At 38.5% G+C, this 24,466-nt stretch overlaps 1 protein-coding gene across 1 annotated transcript in view; it reads right to left on the reverse strand.

The window, feature by feature from the left end:
* LOC140353317 (contactin-associated protein-like 5) overlaps positions 1-24,466 on the reverse strand; it is a 99,456-nt gene that overhangs the window by 40,993 nt on the left and 33,997 nt on the right. Inside the window, exons 4-10 of the mRNA XM_072437816.1 lie at positions 23,607-23,754; positions 15,200-15,403; positions 14,136-14,335; positions 10,367-10,510; positions 7,892-8,150; positions 5,264-5,407; positions 4,562-4,721 (exon numbers count right to left, since the gene is read on the reverse strand). Of these exons, the coding sequence (XP_072293917.1) occupies positions 4,562-4,721; positions 5,264-5,407; positions 7,892-8,150; positions 10,367-10,510; positions 14,136-14,335; positions 15,200-15,403; positions 23,607-23,754 (1,259 nt within the window). The remainder of the gene's footprint in view (positions 1-4,561; positions 4,722-5,263; positions 5,408-7,891; positions 8,151-10,366; positions 10,511-14,135; positions 14,336-15,199; positions 15,404-23,606; positions 23,755-24,466) is intronic.

The raw sequence follows: 24,466 nt of genomic DNA on the forward strand, positions 1-24,466 counted from the left end.
TTAACACTTGTATTGTGGTAAATTAAACAACTCATACATTGTGTTTGCCTCAAAATGATAATGAAGTTATTGCAGAATCATTTCCATACTGCCGTTATGAATAATTAACGTTACAAATCCAACAATGATGAAAAATAATTGTTGATTAAAGACACAGTGACATATTTTTAAATGTGTTTTCTGACCTTTTCCGCTGGATTCACTGGCCTGATTATTTATTCATCAACGCTGCTCCTCTGGTTTTCTGTTGTGATGTAAAACTTGAGCCCTCACCGTAAAAAAAGCCATTTTCCGTTTATTATGTTTTTGTGACGCTGCCTCCAAAAAAATTACGGGGAAAATGTCGCTTTATACTGCCTGCCCTTGTCACCATTTGAAATAGCTGACATATCTGTCTCTGTCCCACTAAAAATAGTCTTCCCTGTCACCTTCAGCGTGTTTATGGGATATTCGCCACAATAAGCGTTTCACAGAAAGTCCACACCACTGCTGGCTGATTAATAGTCCCTTCCTCGAGCCTGCTTGAGTTACACATAATTGCCAGCCTTTCAAGCGTGCATCTATTATTTCATACACTTTGGGCTCTCACCTATTAACTGTAGCGAAGCCCGCAAAACACGGATAAGGTTGCATTTACCAGTTTAATTACCATCAAAGCTATTCTGCATTGTGAACTTGTGGGTCATAAAATATCAGCACAATCTACCACGAGGACAGTAAGTGAACAAAGGGAATATTCTTTTATCTCAGTTTATGAATCTATGCTCACATGTTGGTTAGTGCGGTGGCATTCATAGTTTGGAGATTTGTGGTCTAATCAATTGGTCTCGTGGAGGGTAAAATACAATGGAAACTGGTGGGACCCCAAAGACCGATGGGGCGTGTTGACGATGTGAAGGGTGAGGGCATCGGGCTGTGAAAATTCAATTCACTTTACATAAGACAATTAACCCAGAGTTAATTTATTTTTTACTTAATGAAACGATGATAATTGCTTTTCAATATTGACTTTATATTCCAAGCGATGATTGGAGAGAATTATTTTAGGTACAAAGAAAGTACATGGAAGACTGTAATGGGGGGAATTGTTTTATGTTATGTCATATTTTAAGTTTATTAAGGTTGTTGGCATCAACAAGGCTGCAGCAAATGATCTGACCTCTAGTTCCTCCATTTCGAGGCATGGGAATGGCCTTACTCTGTCCCTCCTCTGTCCCTCCTCTGTCCCTCCTCTGTCCCTCCTCTGTCCCTCCTCTGTCTCTCCTCTGTCCCTCCTCTGTCTCTCCTCTGTCCCTCCTCTGTGCCTCCACTGTCCCTCCTCTGTCCCTCCTCTGTCCCTCCTCTGTCTCTCCTCTGTCCCTCCTCTGTCTCTCCTCTGTCCCTCCTCTGTGCCTCCACTGTCCCTCCTCTGTCCCTCCTCTGTCCCTCCTCTGTCTCTCCTCTGTCCCTCCTCTGTCTCTCCTCTGTCCCTCCTCTGTGCCTCCACTGTCCCTCCTCTGTCCCTCCTCTGTCCCTCCTCTGTCTCTCCTCTGTCCCTCCTCTGTCCCTCCTCTGTCCCTCCTCTGTCTCTCCTCTGTCCCTCCTCTGTGCCTCCACTGTCCCTCCTCTGCACCTCTTCTGTCCCTCCCCTGTCCCTCCTCTGCACCTCTTCTGTCCCTCCTCTGTCCCTCCTCTGTCTCTCCTCTGTCCCTCCTCTGTGCCTCCACTGTCCCTCCTCTGCACCTCTTCTGTCCCTCCCCTGTCCCTCCTCTGCACCTCTTCTGTCCCTCCTCTGTCCCTCCTCTGTCTCTCCTCTGTCCCTCCTCTGTGCCTCCACTGTCCCTCCTCTGCACCTCTTCTGTCCCTCCCCTGTCCCTCCTCTGCACCTCTTCTGTCCCTCCTCTGTCCCTCCTCTGTCTCTCCTCTGTCCCTCCTCTGTGCCTCCACTGTCCCTCCTCTGCACCTCTTCTGTCCCTCCCCTGTCCCTCCTCTGCACCTCTTCTGTCCCTCCTCTGTCCCTCCTCTGTCTCTCCTCTGTCTCTCCTCTTTTCCTCCACTGTCCCTTCTCTGCGCGTACGTCTCTCCTGGTTCCAAGTTCGTGGTCATCTTCTCTCTCCCTTTTTCGAGTTAAACTTTTAAACTTGCTCGGTGAAGGTAGATTTAAGCTTGACGTGAAATGTTGTCATTTTTGCCAACACGCCCCCCTCGCACCCCGTCCACGCGGACCTGATTTTCCGCGTCGGCGTCAGGGGAAAAAATGTAACTATGAGCATGGTTCCGTGTAGAAATTAATGGGATTTTGTCGCAGCTAGGCTCAGATTTCTACTGTTGACACCGCATGAAACCCGCACAGACTGTAAATACAACCAACATCTTCTCCGCTGCCCCCCGCACGTCTTATTTCCACGCAGAATTTACATGCGGGAAGTATAACCCAAGCTTTACTGACCGCTCCTGGTGAGAAAGCATATAAGAGAATGTGTGTGCATTCGCTTCCTTTCCACTTCGATTTTCGGGTTAAATGTGAAAAATAAGCGCGGATGAAAGCGGTCTGTGTGTGACGTGGTGGACCTGTGGTGGTAAAGGTGATCGACGGTGACAGAGAAGTAACCGTCCAATTCTGCAATCACTGCAGACAGGTGACTGACCTGCCCTGTCTGCACATCTGTGGAGAAGAGACTCATGAAGCAATGAGACTCTGTGTCTGCCTTTCCTCAGTATCAAGCACGTGCTGCCCGGTGGTCTGTGAGTGTTGTGAGTTCAAATTCCGACCCTGATGATTTACTGCATGTCTTCTCCTCTCTCTCGTTCCCCATTTCACCCTGTCCTCTCCTAGTAAGTAAGTAAGTAAGTAAGTAAGTAAGTAAGTAAGTAAGTAAGTAAGTAAGTAAGTAAGTAAGTAAGTAAATGTTATTTGTATAGCACCTTTCACAGACAGAAGTCACAAAGTGCTTCACAAAACACAGAATAAAACAATAAAAACACAAAACATTTACAGTGAACAATACAAATACAACAATATACAGTAAAATCAGCCGCTAAAACAAATGCATTTAAAAGGCTTGACTAAATAAAAAGGTTTTAAGCTGACCCTTAAAAGCAGTAACTGAGTCCAGTGACTGGAGGGAGAGCGGAAGATCGTTCCAGAGTCTGGGGGCAACAGCCTGGAAGGATCTGTCTCCTCTGGTCCGAAAACGGGTGTGAGGAACCAACAACAGTTTCTGGTCCAAGGACCTCAGTGAGCGAGAGGGAGCGTACGGTTTAATCAGATCGCTGATGTACGATGGGACCTGACCATTTAAAGCTCTAAATGTCAGAACAAGAATTTTAAACTGTATCCGGTACGAGACCGGCTCCAGTGAAGGGCTTTAAGAATGGGTGTCTTATAAAGCCTACAGGCCACAAAATCTTCAAAAAACAAAACAAAACCTCCTCTGATTATGACTGTTATTTCAGACTAATAGGCGATTATATAGTAGCAATTTTTATTATTTTATTTTATCATACTTTATAATTTCTCGACGCTATGGGGGGGCATGGATACATTTTCTATTTCCCAAGGGGGACGTACCAGAAAAGGTTTGAGAAGCACTGCATTATGATAACATCAACATTTCAGCAACACTTTTGTAGACCACAATCTACAATGTTGGATATATATTTGACAGAACCAAACTGGGCTCAATAACATAATGTACAAACTGTTTGATGGACTTTCTAATAGAGCTGTCTCTGAAGTGCCCTTCAAAGCCTCTGATCCATATGCTACTTCATTTTATCTGGTTTCAGCACCACTTCAAACATGGAACAGAAACTTCAGTTTCCATGGTGACATGTTTCTTGACTCATCACATGCCACAATACTACAGTCTGTTTATACACCACTTTACTCTATCTAATGTAGTTTCCATGCTTGGGACTAACACAAACTGACAACAGGGTACTTGCCTATAAAATCTATATCCTATTGCTCAAGTGTGGCCCATATAAAAGACATTCTCTCTCCATCCATCAGAGCTGTTTAGCCCAGTGACAGGACAGATGTTGTGCTGCCCGTCCACTGACAGTGAGCCGTCTGTGCTGAAAACAGGTAATGCGAATGTGACAACAGAGAAGTGGCCTGCAGGCACATCCAACAGTCTGCTCTTCTCCTGCTCCATGTGACACAAACACACCGTTATGGAGTTTGCGGTTCTGTCAGTTGTGTTTACAGGGCCCAAAACTGTGCAGGCTAATGAGGTTAGCATGGCATGCAGGACAGTGGGGAGTAGCTTGTTAGCATAGTCCTCTGCCAGGGATGGTGTTTCCAAGTTCCTGTTGAAATTTAATTGGATGATCCTGTCAGTGTGTTTTTCTCTCCAGGACAAGTTGTCAGTGACTTTTAGGCGGCTGTGCAGACAACACACTGTCATCTCCGAATTAACAATGTGGCCACAAATGACTCTCTGCTGCCAGCTCAAACACGCTCCACAGACATCTATTTCTGACACCATGACTGTTTGACTGAATGGTAAAATCTTCCTTCATTCCTTCTGTCTTTCTTATTTCTTTCTTTCTTCAAATAAAAGTTTACTCAACTTACCTGTCTCTTATATTGCATGTGTGAAACTGAAGCTCATTATAATTTCCCAGCAGCCCTTGCTGTATGTGACTGAGGTCCATTGTCTGGCTGTTGATGAATATGAGCCGCAAACAGCCCTGGAAGGCTGGAGTGGTGCGCTGACACTCCACAGTGGGGCAGCCTGAGTGGAGAAAAACGCAGACATGTAGATTCAACATCATTAACCCTAATACTGTATTAACATGTGCGAACGGAAACGCAAAGAGCTAATCATTTCACACATTTGTAGAGGGTTCTTACTGCAAAAGCTCTCATGCTGAAACACCCGCTGTAAATGAACTAAGAGCAGAACTGTTTCTCATTAATAAAAAGGAAATTGATCTATGTATTTTGACTTTTTTCATTTACTTACTTTCCTAAACACAATTATATTCAGATTATATTTTAGTAATTCTTTGGAAATGTGCTGAAGCATACCTGAAAATGTATTGCACAAAAGGTGAATGGACGGTAAAATGAATCTCTATAGAGTTACTATAGTTTACAAAGCAGTTTTTATTTTTTTTCTTAGTCAGATTTTCTGCAGCCTTTTAGAAAATATTTCATTTATTATAGACAATATTCTTGATATTAAAATGTTGCATATCTTCAAAATCGAATAATTGTATTGACCTCTTCTACCACAAGGCATATACCAAGCACATATATTAAAAAAATAATAACCTCCGAAGTAGAAATTTCCCTTGACTTCCAGTTTTTCCCATAATTCCACAGTGGAGGGCGGCTCCTTGTCCACAGATAAGGTGATCTCCAGGTTCTTTGAGTCCACGCGTACAGAGTGCCACAGTCCATCGTTCAGAGTATGACCTACGGATGAAACAATATAAACGTTTCATAAAATTCAAGAAGCCTCAGCAACATAACATAGTTGCAGCAGGATTAAGATCAAGTAAAATGCATAATTAAATCCAAGTTAAGTCATTGTTAACCGTATTTGTATCACATAGAATCATATAGTTGTGACATGTTGGGGCTGCACAATTTCAAATTGCAATTTATGATTTCAAACCAGGTTTCAATTCAAACATATCCAAGAGCATTGACGTTTGGGAGAAGCCAGAAACAATAACTAATACAACAATCCAATGTGTTCCATGTGTAGACGGCTAAACTTCAGCGTTAACAAGTTCTTTCCATAAAAGCTGTGTTGCAGAGTCTATTTACCTTCAATATATTGTATCACCCCAGATATGTTATGCCAGATCAATTATTCTAATACATTATGCACGTAATCTTTTCCAACCAAACCGCTTTTATGACAACTATTTGCTTCATGACAACAAAACATATTTATTTCTTGTCAACAGCACATTAATTGCTACATTCGGCTGTATAAATTCCGGTAAAAAAAGTTTAACTAAATAAACGTTGGAGCCCTTTCAGAAGGTTTGCATTTGAATAAAGTGCAGTCTGCGCCGAAGACATAATTAATGTTTTCCTTTCTGTGTCATGAAATGATGTATTGTCTAATTTCCATTCGAGACGTGCGACACGCATCTGAGCACTTAACCTGTGTCCTGCCTGCTTTTTTCTTTTTTTTTATCATCACACATACAAATAATGTCATAATGGCACTTAACAGGCAGAAACGCAAACTCGTGTATTAAATCTTTATGACAACTTTTTGCCATTGACTGTTACTGCTGAATGTCATCATGCCTCTATCCAATCGTCCCTTGTTAATGCCAATAGAGTCATATAGTTTACAAATCGTTTGAAGGCATCTTATTCTGTACATTTCTGAAGAAAGCCTGAAACAAGGATGTCTGGACGCTCAATTCATCTGAGCCAAAAGGCATTTCTTTTTAATCAATGCTGACAACTAACCTCGAAGCTATCAAGAGGACAACGGCATGATAAAAAACCTCAGCCACACTTGTGCGCGGACCAAATTAGCATCTAAATGAGGCCAGGCTGTAGCTCCCAGACTCCACACACAGGACATATTTCACCTTAAAAAAAAAAGATCTTCGTCCAAAGCTCAGGGGAAAACTTGAGATTCTTGCTCAGACTGTGCTGATGCCTGTCGCTTACAGCAAGCGCTTTTATCCCAGAAGGATGTTAGTGCCAAAGGCGTTTTTTTAAAGACTGTTTTATGGAATAACTATGGAAGCCTCTAGGGACAACTGCCAGGCGCTGTTTGGAGATCCTTGTCTTCTTAAGGTCATGTTTCCCTCGCCTCTGTCCAAACTTGTCAAATCAAGATGCTTAATTTGCTTTTTTTACAATCCCACAAGTATTGTAGATGTAAATCTCTCACACAAGTTACAAGATAAAACATTTGTCTAGTCGTTTCCAGTATCCTGCCTCCAGCAAATATATATTTGAAAGTCTGTGTATTGTAGCTGTCTAGAGATGTTACGCTCATGTTTTTATACATGTACTTCTACAGTCATGTCTATGTCTATAGGCAGTGTAAGTGCAATTATACAAAATGTAGATACAAAGGCTTTGTCGATGTGATCCCTTATTTGCCAAGGAGTGGTAGAAAGTTGTCCATTTCAAGAAAACTGCCATTCAAAGGCTTTATTTCAATCTCATGACAACTACATCTCACTAGACATCACTACAGGTTTATGGTAGGTAAATGCTCTTTTCAAAATCGACAAAATAAAAGTAATTCACTTTTTTCCCTTGTGTATATTTAGCCTTATCTTGAAATATTTTGTAATACTTTAGGTTTCACATTCATTTTCCCATCTCAGACTTGAAAGAACAAGTAATGATAAAAACTTTTTGAAAGTGTAATTCTTATTCTTATTAATAAGATATAACAGCTATATATATAAAACAAAATCTCAGCTGGAATTTTTACTGTTACATTGTTCCTGTTACCATTGTGTGCTATTGGGTATATTTGAGTGTTTAATTAGGCCCTTTGAGCTTTAAATTGGTCGGAATCACGTCAATCAAGCATAATAAATCTTTAACTGAGAAGGGAAATGACGTCATCATTATTAACTTGAGCAAGCTTCAAATCATTTACAAAGGGAAGAGATAAGAAAAGCTCATATCAAATACAATTCCATATCTTGCAAATGTAATGTCTTAAAAAATGTGTCTCCATTTGAGGAAAGTGCTGCACTCAGGTTAACCTTACAGCACTGTCACTGTTCGCACATAATAAGTAATGATCTGCTGAATGTCAATTACAATGCATAAAATAAAACCATTTATAGCCAATAAATATTTGATGGTATACCATTAGCAGCACTCATCGATGGAATATGTGAGTATTTCCATGCATTATTAAAGTCTACAAGTGTCAATGAGGCGACAGAGTGTACTGACCGGTAAAGACTTCTGACTTCTGCAGGGTCAAACGTAGCCGAGAGTCGCTGAGGCGTAAGTCCAGTCTTTGGGAGTCGGGACTAAGTGGCACAGACAAGAGCAGCCCGTCTGCGTTCCACGTCCTGAAGTGGAACCGCACCGAGAAGCCCCCCGGAGCAGTGGTCGACGCAGGTGACGGGACAGACAGGAAGCTGCTGCTAGAGCTTAGGAAAGTGCAGGCGCCCAGCTGGGGCACGGAGCACTGGAAGGTGACGTTTCCCTGAGGAAGCAAAATCAAAGACAGAGGTGTGAGTAAGGGTTTAGGAGAGCTGTCGGATTAGCCTGCGAGGATGTGGAGAACTACTGTGCTTGTTTCCTAAAGTAATGTCGAGTTCATTTTAACTTTTAACAAAGCTCTCTCTTATTAAGATCAAATGGTGGTAATCATTAGCTTACATTTGATTAATTACTATGATGAACAGTAATGGAACTCTAGTTGCTTTTAAAAGAAAAGAAAAGAAAACCAGAACCAGGGGCTCAGTGATGAACTGCATAGGTTTCCTCTGGATGCTCCGGTTTGAGCATCCTGTGTCGTAGCCAGCCACACCCTATTTTGTTATCTCTATTGGTACTATTGGCGTCTCATCCATTAATAACCACTTGCTCGACAAAGGCCATGGTCCGAGACGTTGCAATATTTTAAAGAAAATCCCTGGTGCTTCTTTGTTAAGTTTGGCCAGCTCTTATGCACCTGTCCCACAGTCTTGTTTTTATAAACTTGCTTGTGAGGTTGTGGTCTGGTATATACAGTATTTGGATGATCTAACCATTTTAAACATTTAAGTTTACTATAAGTAAATACTTATACTGGCCCTAAAGAAGAATTGTGTCATGATAATTACTTAATAACATTTCAACAGCTCATTTTAAGATCAAATTAAAAGAACCAAACTCTCCTGAAGTGCTTTCAAAACTATTTAGATCCTGATACAGAGTGAATGAGTCTCAAACTAAATTAGATCTGATGTCTCTTTCTAAATCTTTCTTTGGTACAGGTGCTGCCGACTTATTCTTGACCTGTTTTATAGATTTATTTTTCCTGGTTTGTATGGGTTCCGTTTCCAATCACATTCAAATTGTAAGTTGTATTTAAGAACTCAAGGCCAACATTACTGATATAGAAGGACATTGCAGGCTTAATGCATTTTCTGAAATTGGAGTTGAAAAATAGCCCTCTCTACAGTACGTACATTGAGTGAATTGTACCACAGAGGACTTGGTCTCTCCTGACGATGCCATGAAGGTTATGTCTTAATGACACACTCAAACTAAACTGAGCCTTTCTTGTGGTTACATTTGTCCTAAACTAACACATCCACTTTAAAAGGTAATAAAAGTTTCATTCAGATGTCTGGGTTTAATTTAGCACAGAGCAGAGGTGGTATTAGGTGTATATGTGCCAAAGGCTGGGGTCACGTCCTATCAGTAAAGGCCTAGGGCAGCTCTGAGCAATCACCACAGTGTGTCTCTCCATCGCACTCCCCTCTTCTCCACCCCAGGGAAAGTATCCCATTGAAATTCCATCACGGCCTCCATCATGGCCGCCGCCCTCGCCCCACCTCCTCTTGCAGCTGTCGGTAAAAGTCTTTTTAATGCAGCAATCAGACTGGGAGAGGTAGGGATGTGTCTCTGTGATCAGATGTGGCTTGTGGCACTCTGAATGGTCTCTGTGATTTCAGTGAGAGAACGGTGAGCTGTTCAAAGCAATCCATTCACACGGTTAGAGATAATGCTGCGGTTAAGATCACTCTGGGCGCCTGTCATTTGTGGTGTTACATACTGTAGAAAGCACGTACAATACTAGCATGGTTGAATGCTGTAAACACTGTAATAATTTAGTGTGTCGACTCTCAGCTGTTGCAATCTCAGTTATAGCCAAGAGAATGAGACAGAGCCACATCATTCACTTACTTTTCAATCAACTTCCAATGTTGCATGCAGAGAATGAAATAAGAATAATTTCCTTCTTGTGCAAATGGGCGCCATCAACAGCTTAATGTAACTTCAACGTTCCTATTTACTGTACTGAAACTCTCAAGTCCTTGAAATCAATGTCCATATGAAATGGATCACAAATAGCCACAGTGCATTAGCCTTCAACGTCATAAAAGGTGCAGCAAAAAAACACAGTGAGTAGAAAATACACCTAAGACAGAACATGCCATCGTGTGTAAGTTGACAGTTTGTCACAGCAGGAGTGGATTAAACTCAACGTTCTTTAGTTTCTCCATTAAAATTATTCATCAAATGTTATAAAATAATAAAACACAGCTGAATACAAAGTTTTTCCATAAATGCAACAAAGAATATCTTCCAATGAAAAATCTATTTTGTACACTGAAAGTCTAATTGCAGGTCAGGATGCAAGTGACAAAAGTACGCACATTGTGTTATGGCACCTGCTCAGACAATGTTATCATGGGGAGTCAAACTCACCACACTGTGTATCTGCAGTTTGCGCCTCTTGGCCAGGTCAATGATATTGATCCCGTTGTAGTACAGGTTCTCCATGCAGCCGTGGAAGTTCTTTCGGAGGAACGTGCCAGGCTTACCAGGGAGAGGGATGCCACCAAAACTCAGCTGCAAACACAGAAACACAGCGATATTAATGTAAGACAATACATTATATATTTAAAAAAACAACAGTTAACAGTTAATTAATTTGCAGTGTTCAAAAAGGTGAAAACATTACAGATTTGTTTTTACATTTTTCATCTTTTTTTTTCTATTCTGGGATTGTCACAACACATTAAACTATCTGTACTAAAAGAAGCAGGACATAGTTTACTTTAAACTACTAACACATCCAGAGCATGGAGTTATGACAACTGTAGGTGTAGAAGAGACATGCAATGTGCAAGAAATTAACACAAATATTCACAGTAGTGAGGGCTGAAAACATAAATATGAAAATTATAAAGTAGCCAAACACAAGACTGCCCAGGAAGCCCAAAGGGGAGAATTCTGAATGTAATAAAAGAGGACATGATAGTTGGTTTGTTGAAGTTTATAAGAGAAGAGGCTGCAAAAGGTTAGAACGAGGAAGATTACTTATTGTGGCAATGACTGTTAAGTTAAAAATGAGCTCTAAATATAATATATTTTTTTTATAATTCAGAGGATACATTTAATTTTTACATCATTTTACATAATTTAACAACTACAAGAGAAGAACATTTTGTGCACAAACCTTCAGGTGTTTTATTACAAACATAACCAATCCAAAATAGTGTTTTAGATTTTCTCCAGCCAACAATCGCTGAGAAAACACACAGCAGGAGGTACAATTAAATCCTAAATTCTACAGTAAAACCTAGTATTTATCCTACATGCAGCGCAGCAGGGCTCAGCACTGAAACTGTGCATCAGTCTGTCCACACTAAAGCTTCACAAACCAGAACCATAAAACAAATCACCTATGTTCCTTATGCAAACTGAAAAATCTGCAAAAAATGTTGAGTCTCAAGACAGAGCTTTGTTGGACATAGCATGTTTTATGTGTTTAGGAATTTACATAAAACAGACACATTTAGATAGTGTGGTGATCTATTTTGATCATGTAAAGACTTTCAATATAGATTAAATTTAGATTAATGGTTGTAGCATATGCTGTATGAGTTCATAATATCGTTCTATAAAATATACATTATCGTGAAAATGTTGCTGAATTTTAAATCTTAACAGACTTAAAGACTTAAATATATATTCATTTCCTATAGTTTCACGGCCAAAAGCAAGTCTAATCTTTGGAAACAGTTGTGCTCCCACTCACACTCGGCCTGGACCTGAACACTCTCCGTCCTTAACACCGGCTCCGTCTCATTAATGCCTCTGGGGCCAAACGGGAACAAATCCCAGCAGGCTGCATCCTTTCCCAGTGTCCTGCAGGAGCCGCTACATACAGCACCACAAAACTACATATAAAACAGTCTCAATGTACTTTTATCCTTTGAATAAAAGTTCTGGTGGGTTGAAGTTTAAGCCCAATTCGAGAACAATTTTAACACTTTGGAAAAGATAAATATAATACATGCACAGAAATACAAATGCATGGCCCATAAATCTACACATAAGATTATATGGGAAGAATTTGATGGCCACAATAGGCAATAAATGTCTTCGGGCAACAAGAATACTAAACATAATTTAAAGAAAATAAATGATGTTCCTCAGTTTTTTGTTGCCACTATAACTTGAAATGAAATATCTGATAGAAGTGGATTATTCAATATGCTGAAAATATAGTTAGCATTATACAATTTCTCTTTTGTATCATAAGATTAGGAATAATACTATTTTGTGTATTTTTCTATAGTTTCTAAAGGTTTTCAACGGTTTGTATATCAGCCATATGGACGCAGTATCTCAGTGTGAGTTCGTCCTCGGCTGCTCCTCTAAGTGGTTTTCTCTGGATGATAACCATCTCAATGCAGCCTAATTGAACCGTTCTTGTGCCTATTGACTCAACATGCCACCTCTTTCTCCTGGAATATTAGGTTTCAGGTTGAACGCTCTACTGAGGATTGTATTGTTGAAGTGCAACCTCCTTTTCCAGTAAAGGATGGCTGTGTTCTTGGCAGTCGGCTGGTCCTCGGAGACTTCAAAAATAACTTTACTTCAAGGTTCAGGCTCCCCTTTGTTCTATGGTAAAAGGTTCTCTTCCCATGAACTGTAACATTAATTGCTACATGCACATCTTTAAACCGGTTTTGTAGGTCGGTCGTTGAGGTTATATAACTCCACTCTGATGTACTTACCAAAGGGGAAAGGATCAGCAGGCTGATAGTAATACTTCAAAGTAAACATTAACCAAGTGAAATGACTTTGAAAGAATGATCTAATACCAGTTGCCTTTTTTTCATACTAAAAAAAACTGTTACTGCTACTTTCACAATACTGATCTTAACCATTGCTATTTACTGAAAATATACAGGACAATAAGCACTATTAGTAATACTTCCTTTGTTACTATTACTTGTTATTACCAGGAATGTAACACAAACCGTATCACCAAAAGTTACCCAGTATTATATTGTGGACTGATGCAGTGTTTTCTATTACAAGCCTTTTATTGCAGCATCTGAAAAAATAACTTTATCTATTTTTTCTCTTTTTTGTGTGTGTGTGGCAGTAATTATAGCCCTAAAGCCTTTTCAGGGATTTCAAAAGGAACATGTAGCATTTCCACAATGTACCATAGTAAAGAAAGCACTGATATAAATGCCAAATACCAAATCACCAATACCTCTGCTGTGCCCCAAGCCAAACTCAAACAGGACCGTGCAATCAGGTTTGCTCATTTTGATTGATGCGTGTGAATCGGAATCATTAGAACTAAATCAAACATGGCTCTCCTCACATTAATAATGTTTTGTGCTTCGTGGGTTTGACGTGCAGTTTGTTTTTATGCTAAACAATCTCCTATTAGTATTTAACGAGTTGTTATGTGAGTCAGTTAAAGCCTGTGTTAAAGGCTTCACTGTGACAGATCTGCTGTGACTTTATAAAGGAGCACACTTGTGTTGAACAGACACTTATGTAGGGACTAGGCTATAGTTTATTGTAATACCATATGTAGGCCTAATTACAAACCTAAAACATAACCTAGCTACTAAATAACTCAAGTAGATTATGGTATGAAATATTACATATTGCTTAAGTCTATATATTCCAAGCTGAAACACATAGACTATTATGAAGGCAAGTTAAAGTGCTGACCTCTCATTCAATGTTAAAGTATGCGATGTCTAGATTTACATTTAGAGCATCATAATTAAGACAACATTGTGTGAAATGGTGATTAACTGTAATTTACGAAGGTCTGCTTTAATTGCAATTAATCATGATTGATTTTTGTCAGATTTTCGATGAATTTGTATTTTTTAAATTTGATTCCAGCCTCTAATTTTGACCCTTTCATTTTTCCTCGTAAGCTGCCATATTAGTTTTGATAAGGACAGACTTTGCATGTTCCTGATCGGCCAATCCACCTGTCAATCATGCCCCTCTGAACTTGGGGACATGAAACCAGTGGCCATTGATCTGTATAAAACACTAAGATATATAATTCTGAAATTCAACGATCGACTTGTCAAACCCATTTAAGTCAATCTTTTCAAACATAAGAATCACTTCTATATCGACACCAGTGCTAAATTTCACTAAATCTACTGCGATCACTCCTACTATTAGCTTCAGTCCTCACCTCATAGTCCACCTCCAGGGACTGCCCGTCTCCCCTCGTGGTGAAGCGATGTGTGTGTGTGTCCACACTGACGTTGACCTGTTTGTTGAAGCGCTCAATCAAGACGGTGTGCCAATGCTGGTCGTCCAGGAGACTGCCCACTGTCACGGCAACACGTCTGCTGCTGCTGAACCTCTGCTTGCTGCTGCTGCTGCTGTCATCTGGAGAGAGACGAGCGCACAAAACCCACACTGACACCACGAAATTACTGAGGACAAGCAAGTGAGGGCCTGGACTCAGACTGAGGTGTGAGGAGCAGCTGTCCCCACAAATGATGTACAATGTAGAGATAGAGCCAGACAAGGCCATAGAGAAGCTGCTATAGGCTACAATATATGTAACTGTATCCTTACATTTTAAAGACCAGAAAGTGATCATCAAACTGTAAATCTAATAGGCTCAGATGTATTTATTTATTTATTATTTAGAGTAAAAGTGATATTAATGTGCATTGTTGATTTGTTTTTAAATTTGATTCACATGGATTTGTTTCTATTTTATGTCAAATGCTTTTTGTCATCAAATATTAGTTCAACCCTTAAATACTGTCTGAACAATTATAAAATCAAGAGTTTTTTCAAACACTGGATTTGAAAATGAATGGTATTATTGTTAGTAACAAATCCCTCATTCGTCCAGGAGTGGCCAGAAGACATTATTTTTGTTTAATCAATATGTTTTGACCACTATCATGGAGTAATTTTCAACCCAAAAATGTACTTCCGTTTGGCTGACAAAACAGAAAAGATAAACTTTTTCTTACTTTGTTTTTGTTGTAGTACTGTAAGCAGTACATCATGATTCCATAGGATGCAGACAGCACAAAGTAAACTTTCTTAACTTTTAGTAGTTTTTCTTATTACAAACAATTAAAAGCTAAGAACATTTGGAAATATTTAGTTAAAAAGAATTTAAGAACAATGCTTGATTATTGTGTAGAACAGAATCAGAGCAACCCTAACGTGCACAATATAAAAGTAAAACAATTCTGATGCAGAAAGTGAGAACTGAAGCAGGAGTAGTACCTAGGTTGAGGTAGAAGTCGAGACGTCCGCGGTGCAGCTCTAGGGTTATGTAGTCCCCTCTCTGGCCCTCTCCATGCAGCAGCACGCCCTCGGCCTGCTGGCTCTTGAAGCGCAGAGAGATCACGTCCTTCACTGTCGACATGGACTTCTGGTTGAACCGATACAGCAGCGAGCTCCTTCCATCAAAGTCTGCCACGTACGACTCTGGGAAAGTACAGTTTGTGGCTAAAATCAATACCAGAGCAGTGGTCTTGCTGGTGTCAGCAGTTTTAAACATAATGGCCAATTATACAGCATGTAGAATGATTCGATAATTTATTGAACCTGTGGCACATGACATAAATCTAAAATAATGTGCTACATAAAAAAGATACAGTATGACAAACCTTGGTGCATTTTCTATTTTGGAGTATTTGTTATTCATTTGACTGTAGCATTATGATAGCTATAGAACATTACAGTTAATAAAACGTCACTACTAAAGAAGTAAAAAGGCTAAAAAGATATAAATTTACTAAAAAAAAAAAGTTGGAGCTGTAAGTATAAAGTAGCTACAGGATCATTATTTATGGTTTAAGTAGAAACAACATTTCTGCTGCCGGACTTCAGATATTTTGCATTGAAATGGCTACATATCTTTGCCAAAGCTGTGGTCTGAAAGATCTGGCAATAACTATATGAACAAACAAGTTACTGTATGCTGAACAGTGATAGGATAAAGCATAGAGAACACATTAAATCTTGTCATTTCTAGCCAGAAATTCTGGGTTTTGGGCCAGTAATGAAATGTTGTAGCACAGATTAGCATGTGCACACTAAAAGAGAGTGCTGCATGCTCCGCTTGTGTCAAAAAGACCCTGCACAGTGACACACAAATATTGGAAATCCTAGCATTCGGTAAATTGTGTGTTTTGAACAGCAGCCAAATCAGCATGAATAATGAAGACAGAATAATGCAAGCAGCTGCCAGCTCAAGATCTTTAATGAAAATTAACTTTGTTAGATTATTCAGTATTTGACTATTTGAGTATGAGATCAATAGTTTGATTTGAATGTTTCACTGGCAAATAGCCACATTCATGAGCTATTTTAATACTGTGTAATTGGAATTTAGTTACGTTAAGAGCTTGATTTAACTGTGCCTATATGTGAAATACTGGCTAATGATTTCCTTCAAACCAAACTGATGCAGCGTCATGTAAAATGGCCAGTGAGTAAACCACTCACTCTCACATTTATTAACACCGGCTGGTGTCTAAAACATACAATATAACTTATAATCTAGCAAGGATGAAATAAGAGCAGCCAAAAAACAACAACAAGGGACTCTGAAGTGGGTTGAAGTTAAAACGTCTTTATGTAAACACGGCTTATTTTGAAATCATCTGCACATGATTAAATAAAGTTTTTTTTATCTTAACTTTTTCAACCCATCAGAGTGCCTTTCTTGTCGGTTTATTTTCAATCCCTGGCAGACTATTGTGTATTTTGTACTAGAGGAATTCCTCCAACATCTCCAAAAACGATATACCATCACATCCATGAAGCGCTCCCCAACTTCTTTTTAATACAAAAAGATGTCGGTGTAATCCCTCATTTGTCCAGGCGTGTTCCATAGTAGAAAAAGCTTCAGTTGTAGACAGGATTTACAAACAACTCTTTCTACTCCAGGAAGGCTCCGCCCAATGGGCTGGTCTTACCACAGAAGAGTATAAATATCGGAGTTCCCGACCTAAATCCTGTTATTGACAATGACTCTTGGATGAGAGTCGAAACGTCTATATATTTTTTTTTTCTAACTGAGTCCAGATGACTACAACTGAAGCTTTTTCTACCAATACAAAAAAATTAAAAGATTAGACATTTTGTCCTACAATGGAGAGTGTTGCAACCCAGGTTATGCACAGAAGTATAATAATAAAAACAGAAAACTCTTATAATAATAACACTATTAATTACAGCTGTTATATGGACAACATCATTTGCCTGTCTATTTCCCCACTGTTTGTTCCCAGCTGCTCTGCAAATGTTTCAAACATATATATTTTTTCTCATAAAGACTTTTGACACACAGTTTTTGGTAACCTTTTGTCTGAAATGGGATTTTCCATTCTACAATCAAACAAAGAAAGCCTATTTAACCCAGCCCAAGAGAGTGTACCTGAGGAAACTGCAGGAGTATCCATCTCTATCCCCGACTGTTGATCGAATGTGGTCACACTGCGGCAGGACTGAGAGCCAGACCTGTTCTCCGGCACAACCAGGAGGGCCTTCTATTTACTAATGTCTTTGTGCCTCTTAAAGCACACAGCAGCAGCACGCCTCGCTGTTACGCTGGATCCAAAAACAACTGCTGACTATTATAGTCTTTTATTTTCACTGTCTCCTCATTTAAAGAGAATTGATTCTGGGCTGGAGATGTAAGAGAGAGCTTGTATTAGTGTGGCGTCCTTTAGTTTCTACGACTGGAGAGCAAGACCTTTCTTATCAGAAAATAAAAATAAATAAATACAAATAAAATAAGAAATGCAAAACAATACTATAGGATTGGCGATATGATGAAAATCATGGCAAGGCAAGTTTATTTGTAGAGCACATTTCATACACAAGGCAATTCAAAGTGCTTCACACAACAAGAGAAAATGCATTAAAATCACAAAGACAAGACGGAAATCAGTTTAATAAAAAAGAGAAGAGAAAGAAAGAGAGAAAGAGAGAAAGAAAGAGAGAAAGAAAGAGAAAGAAGATCCTTTCAGACATATGCGCAGCTAAACAAAACAGTTTTTAGCTTAGACTTGAACATTGTCAGAGTAGAACTTGTCTCACATCTTCAGGAAGACTGTTCCAGATTTTAGCTGCATAAAACTGAAATGCAGATTCCCCATGTTTAGTCAGTTACAGGTGCAAAGTGAGTTAGCTCTAAGTGTCTTGGTGGTTTTAGTGTAATTTTTTGCATTGTGAGATTTATAGCATTTCTCATGCCCTGAACTTTGTCATTAAAGAATAATGCAAACTCATTACACTTGGATGTGGAAATGAGTTCTAACGGCAGCTGAACTGGAGGGTTTGTTAATCTGTTTACTGTGGCAAACAGGACACGCGAGTTGTTACTGCAGCTTCCAATTATTTCAGAACAATATCCTTCCCTAGTTCTACATAAAATAAGGTGCAGAACTTCTCTCTGTGAATCTCTTTTTGAACCTGGAGCTTTGACTTGCGCCATTTGCTTTCAGCCCGGCGGCAAAATTCATTTACATTAGGACATAAACAAACAAGCATGTGAAAATATTTTGGTGGAATTAAATTAATCATTTTGTGATTCAGTACAGCTATATGTTCAGACTATTCAAATCCAAATCTATGTTATTTATATAGCACATTTTATAAACAAAGCCGTTTCCAAAGTGCTGCACGGACAAAAAACTGTAAAAATCTGTTTAATCTAATCACTAAAACAATCAAATCAGCTAAATCAGATAAGAGAAAAAGCATGAAACCATTTGGGCTGTAGTCAACTAAAAACAAGCCTATATTGACCGATAAGTGGACCAAAGAAAAGAGGTATGCTATGTCCATGTAGATAACTCCATATACTACAACTGCACTGACGTTCATGCAAAAACAACTATTTATATGTGAGATACAGAAGTTACATTAAACTCATGATTCACTCCAAAATCTTCAGCTATAACTCATTCCCTGTCTTCTCATTTTTGCTGTTGTCCCATATATATATATACTTTTGATAAAATGATTAGTTGTGTAATACAAATGTTGGTCAACTATTGGTGCTTTGAATGAGTGGAGATCACATGATGTTTGGACTTTAGTGAACTGCGTTGCACGAGATTTTTACTGTATGAAACGTGAAAAACAGTTTTCAGCAGTCCACATGTATCACTCACTTAGCTAATGGCTATTGAGCCTCTAAATGTTCACCGTAATGAGTTTATAAGCACTTTTCACAACTCTCAGAGCACAGAGTATTCAGTTATGGTAAAGCTGACTAAAATTTGCATTCTAACAGCGCACTTCCTCCTTCTCGAAGTACAAATCGCTTTATAATTAGATGCAGCGGTGCCTTGGTCTCAATTTCACCCGAATTTTAGAATATATGTTCACAGGACCAAAAAAGAGTTTACTTTATTTAATGCAAAAAATAAGGTACAGGCCCTTTAATGAAAATGTAGAGAGTACACAAATCTAGGCTCTAAAAATCCTGATATGAACGTTTTGGTATATGCCTGATATGATATGAGTATCATATCATATCAGAGCTCAATTACACTTTACCACCAACCAATCATAAATCATTAAAACCTACCTAAATTACAATTCCAACAATTCCAATGACGTTGTCCTTACAATCTTCAATCTTAAAGTAAGAATACAATCTACTGGTTAGATGTGAAGTCTTGATCATTGATATTTCTGCATGTTTTAACCGCAGTCATCCAAACAAAATGTGAAAGGACTAACGTTTTCACAGGTCTGCCCCAACACGGTTCCTGGGCTGTTGTGGGAGAGAGACAGTCAGGGCTCATAAAGCCTCTCTCCACGGGGTATTTGGGATGGTCTTTTACAGCACATTAATTCAGCGAGCCTTCAGTTAGTGCTGCTTTACAATGTGTGAGAGCTGTTCCACTCGCTCCCCATTAAACATACTTCATCCACTATTGTTCTGAAGAAAATGTTGCACCAAACCCCTTTGTATTGTAAAGAAAAGTTGTATGAAAAATGTTGTTGAAAATTGTCTATGAAAAGGTTGTGTGGTCACGCTTTAAAATAAGGTTCCTATTAAACTACTTACAATGCATTAATGCAATGGTTATTTATAAGCACTTATAAGGCCATTACAAGCTTTTATCACTTGTTATTTGAACGCAGTTTAACAAGCAGCTTAATAATGCTCTTTTTGCATTTTGAACATGGTTTATTAACATACACATGTTTTTTTCTTAACAGCTTATTAACATTGCTATGGTATCAAAATCCATCTATAAGTGCTATTGTCTATGCGCTTACAAACAAATAACAAGTGCTTTTTGACACCTTACATATGGTTTACTAAGGAACTTTATTTTTAAGTGTTGCCGGTTGTGTTTCTGTTATCACCATGTTTTCAAAATCTTTACACATAGAGTTTTTCTTACAGTAAGAGTCAAACTCCAATTGCACTGTGACAATTCAATTTATACACTTTATATCCCGGGCAGTAGCATTAGCGACATGTGTCACACCTCCACAACGTCTCTGAGTGAGCCACCACTGAGTGTGTCATGTGGTTTTGTTCAGCTTTTGTAACAGCAAAGGAGGGATAATAATGATATTTTGAGTGATTGACATTCTATGTATTGGACTGTGGTAATAGTGTTTGCTAAAGAAGACATTTTTATTCTAGTACTAAGTAATACGTTATAATAAACATTGGTCATTTCTTTTCACAGCTGCATTTAATGTAGGAAGCAGCTGAATGTCATTTACTTGATTTCATATTTGTTGGAAAAAATGGCTAAACAGCCCTGAACATAAAGTGGGCAGAGATACGGGACAGGTGAAAACAAAATACAACTGAGTACACTTATGATGACGGAACACCGCTTGAAAATAATACTATTACTTTTTTTTTTTAAGCACCATTAGATACTGTCACCATAACGTTTAAATGTTTGAAGCTACTGGCAATTTAGACAAGCTCACAAGCCAATATACACTTGAGCACGCTGCGATGCAAATGGTGCTGTAGTTGAGGTGAAGCACAGAATATCACTGTTTGGACACATCCAGCAACAGCTCATTTCAGTAATGACCACTCCCAGCAGCAATAGTCCAGTCTGTATGCACATGGACATCACCAAGAGCGGCTTCACTGAGCTCATTCACAAGGTTATTACTTAACTCCACAACCTTTGTCTGTACAATATGTATCTATTCTGTAGAACTGATTCAATCTGCCAAGAGTTCGAGATATTCATATTTGTCCTATATCATGTAAACTAACTCTAAATGATTTCATCAAACAAAATGCACTTATCTCTTTCAAGCATAATGCGCAGTACAGTATATTCTGTTTGGTGAGTGGGTGACTAACGCGCCATCACGATAATACATTTTATTTATAATGCTCTTAACATCTGAAAGCAAAACCCAAAGTGCTTCAGGGTAAAAAACAACACAACAGTAAAACATCAACATCAAAATCGCTAAAAGAACATTGAGCCATCGTTGAATATTCACTTAACAATCAACAAATAGCCTATTTTGTGAATGTCCCTGACTGTATCGATAAACAAGAATATACGTTTGGTAATGTGACTATAAACTTTGCCATGTCCATCCATCCATCCATCCATTTTCTACCGCTTGTTCCCTTTCGGGGTCGCGGGTGACTGGAGCCTATCCCAGTGACTTCGGGCCTTAGGCGGGGTACACCCTGGACAGTGGCCAACTTGTCGCAGGGCCTTTGCCATGTCATTAACCTAAATTAATTAACTTTCAAAATATGGAAAAGAAGTAACTGTTGTCAACATAGCTGATTGATTTTGACATCATTGCGAGTTGTGTGACTGTCGTGTTCTGTTGAGACTGTGAATAACGAACGGCTTTGAAGTCTGAGTGAGATTTGACTTTTGAGTGACAGACGGATTCGCTCCGTGCAGTCAAAATCTACACTTTAGCATGCAAACATTTTATACACTGCAATTTGTGTAACAACTTAGCAGCTTAAAATAAACTCAACTATACTCCTCTTCAGATCACCTAATTAGATGAGGTAGCAAAGCAATTAAGGTACATTCAATATAGTATATGAACATAAAGTGGGCATTTAGCAAACTACTTAAAGAAGTGTGTGAATGTCAGAACATATTGGTCTACTTTTCATATCAAAATAAATTCAGGTAAACTCAAGTTTTTGTAGTGTCTACATATTGCAAAAAATATATATTTGATTAATTCATAATGTTATTTGTATGCCAATGCATAATTCTTAAACTCTAAAATCAGTATTTTCTATTTTTATTTTTGTATAACAGAATTTCAAAGGCTAATAACCCTAGCTTTTTAAATTTATTTCCCCCCCACTTTTTTCTCTTTCTTTCTTATCATAATAAGTAGAATCCCATACAAAGACATTCCACATTGCCAACTGTAAAAATTAAAAAAATAGCCAGGGTTTCTCAGGAGAGTTCTTTGGGTCAGTCTCAAACGTTGCAAGGCTAATTTTCCGCCCAGTGACAGCAGGGGGCGACAACGGACACTTCAAATGCCCCAAAAATACATATTTCATTTCATTTAATTTTTTTCATTTATGCAAGGAAAACCCTATGAGAAAGTTATTTTTCATGGGTACCCTGTTAAAAGACAAAATAAACAACAAACAAACACAGCATATTAAAACACAAATAAAACATTCAATAAAATTAACAAATACATAAAAACACATGTATACATAGAATATGAGATAAAACTATATAAAACAAGTGCGTTAGAACTGAGGGTACTCCTTGACCAGTTCTTTAAAATCATTCAGGCATAAAATGATTTAATTTAAAAAGTCTCTGTGTTTTGTTCCACAGGAGCAAAGTTGTTGAAAGCCTTTTTTCCTGTCTCTGTGTTGACAAGATGGGATTGTAAGATAAAAATGTCCAGAGACCTCAAACGGTGAATACCTGAACTGATAAATAATCAGGCAAAATGCCAACTAGAGCCTTATACACAAACAAAAGGCAGTGTTAATAATACATATTTAACATCACAGGGACTTACAAAAACGTTTAATAAGGTGACAAAATGACTTAGTTCTGCTTTAATTTCAAGTCTCCACGACACAGAACAACAATCAAACATTTTGTATCACAATTGAGTAAATCCAAGTCAATTGAAAAACCTAAAAATAGAGACAAATGGTCTCTATTAGGTACAGGGAAATGTATTGCACAAGCCATTAGATAATGGAATGTAATTATATAACAACAATAGTTTGTTGAACTCTGTACAATACAAACCAATCAATATGACAAAAAGAAAAAATATTAAAAATGAAATATTAAAGGCAACAATATTTATGTAATACACACAGTATTCAATTCTGTGATTATAACGATGTAGTTAGTTGGTGATAATGACGATATTGTATCAGATTGTGTCCTAGCAGCATGCAGGGCAGAGGATGTGTACACAAAAAAATATTGTAAGCAAATTATGAAAATGAGCTGGCAGTAAGATTAAATACATCTTCCTACTAGATTTAAAACTGGTCAAATGTTATTTTTTTTTAAATCTAAAACTAACCCTTTTTAATTTAAGTGAAACAAAAAGGCAAAAGTAAACCTGAAGTCATGTTAAAACTACAGACATGCCATTCCATTTGATAGCCACATAGACATTTATTCCAAACATGACTCACTGTATGCGCAGCCGTAGACCTCCACACGGAGCCCCATCCAGCCGCTGGGGTTCCAGTTGAAAGGAACAAAGCGCAGAAATCGGGTTTTAATGGAGTGGGTCAGCTTGTTCACCACCACGGCCTCTGAATTCACATTTCCGGCAAACCTCTGCAGAAGAGAAAGAACGGCACATGGTAATGACACTATTAAACTAATGCGAGCTAATGCAACGTGGCCAAGGCTGCGGCAAGACACCGCTGATCATGAGATATCTACAAAATTCACATCCATATTTTCTCCTGAGAGCAGAGGAGTGTGTTCTTCAGTTGAATGCTTGAAATATAAGAGGGCGGAATACACTAAATCCTTGAAAAACACATAAGACGCCATAATGTGCTGACAATGCGAACCCAAGGGCACTATCTTTTTCCTATTCCTTACCATACTATTGGTTTAACGTGATAAAAATCGCTATGTGTGGTGGAAATATGAGCAGGTCGCAGGCAGACTGAGGAAATATACAGTGTGCGGAGGACAAATACAGCAAAACTAAAAACAGCTACAATTGTGAGATTTCATCTGAAACAGAAACTCGTATCAATGAATGATTAATAGGAGCATAAGAAGGCGTACATTCTGGTAGTGTTGTCATGGTACCAATATAATATTCCTTCAACTTTGATACTAAAGGATTGATACTTAATGCAGATTTTGAAAGAGATGAGATGAGTCACCGGAAGCTGTAAAAAGTAACAAGTAAAAGTACAAATTTGTGGTCCAAGAAAATACTCAAGTGACAGTAAAAAGTATTTGTGGAAGTTACTATTCCAGTAAGAGTGATGCTGTCTTATTACTGTCTTATTTATAATTCAAAGTTGAT

Source organism: Eucyclogobius newberryi, unplaced genomic scaffold (assembly GCF_026437365.1).
Source record: "Eucyclogobius newberryi isolate DKJ021-1_F unplaced genomic scaffold, fEucNew1.0.hap1 SCAF_89, whole genome shotgun sequence".
In the NCBI taxonomy this organism is placed as follows: domain Eukaryota; kingdom Metazoa; phylum Chordata; class Actinopteri; order Gobiiformes; family Gobiidae; genus Eucyclogobius; species Eucyclogobius newberryi.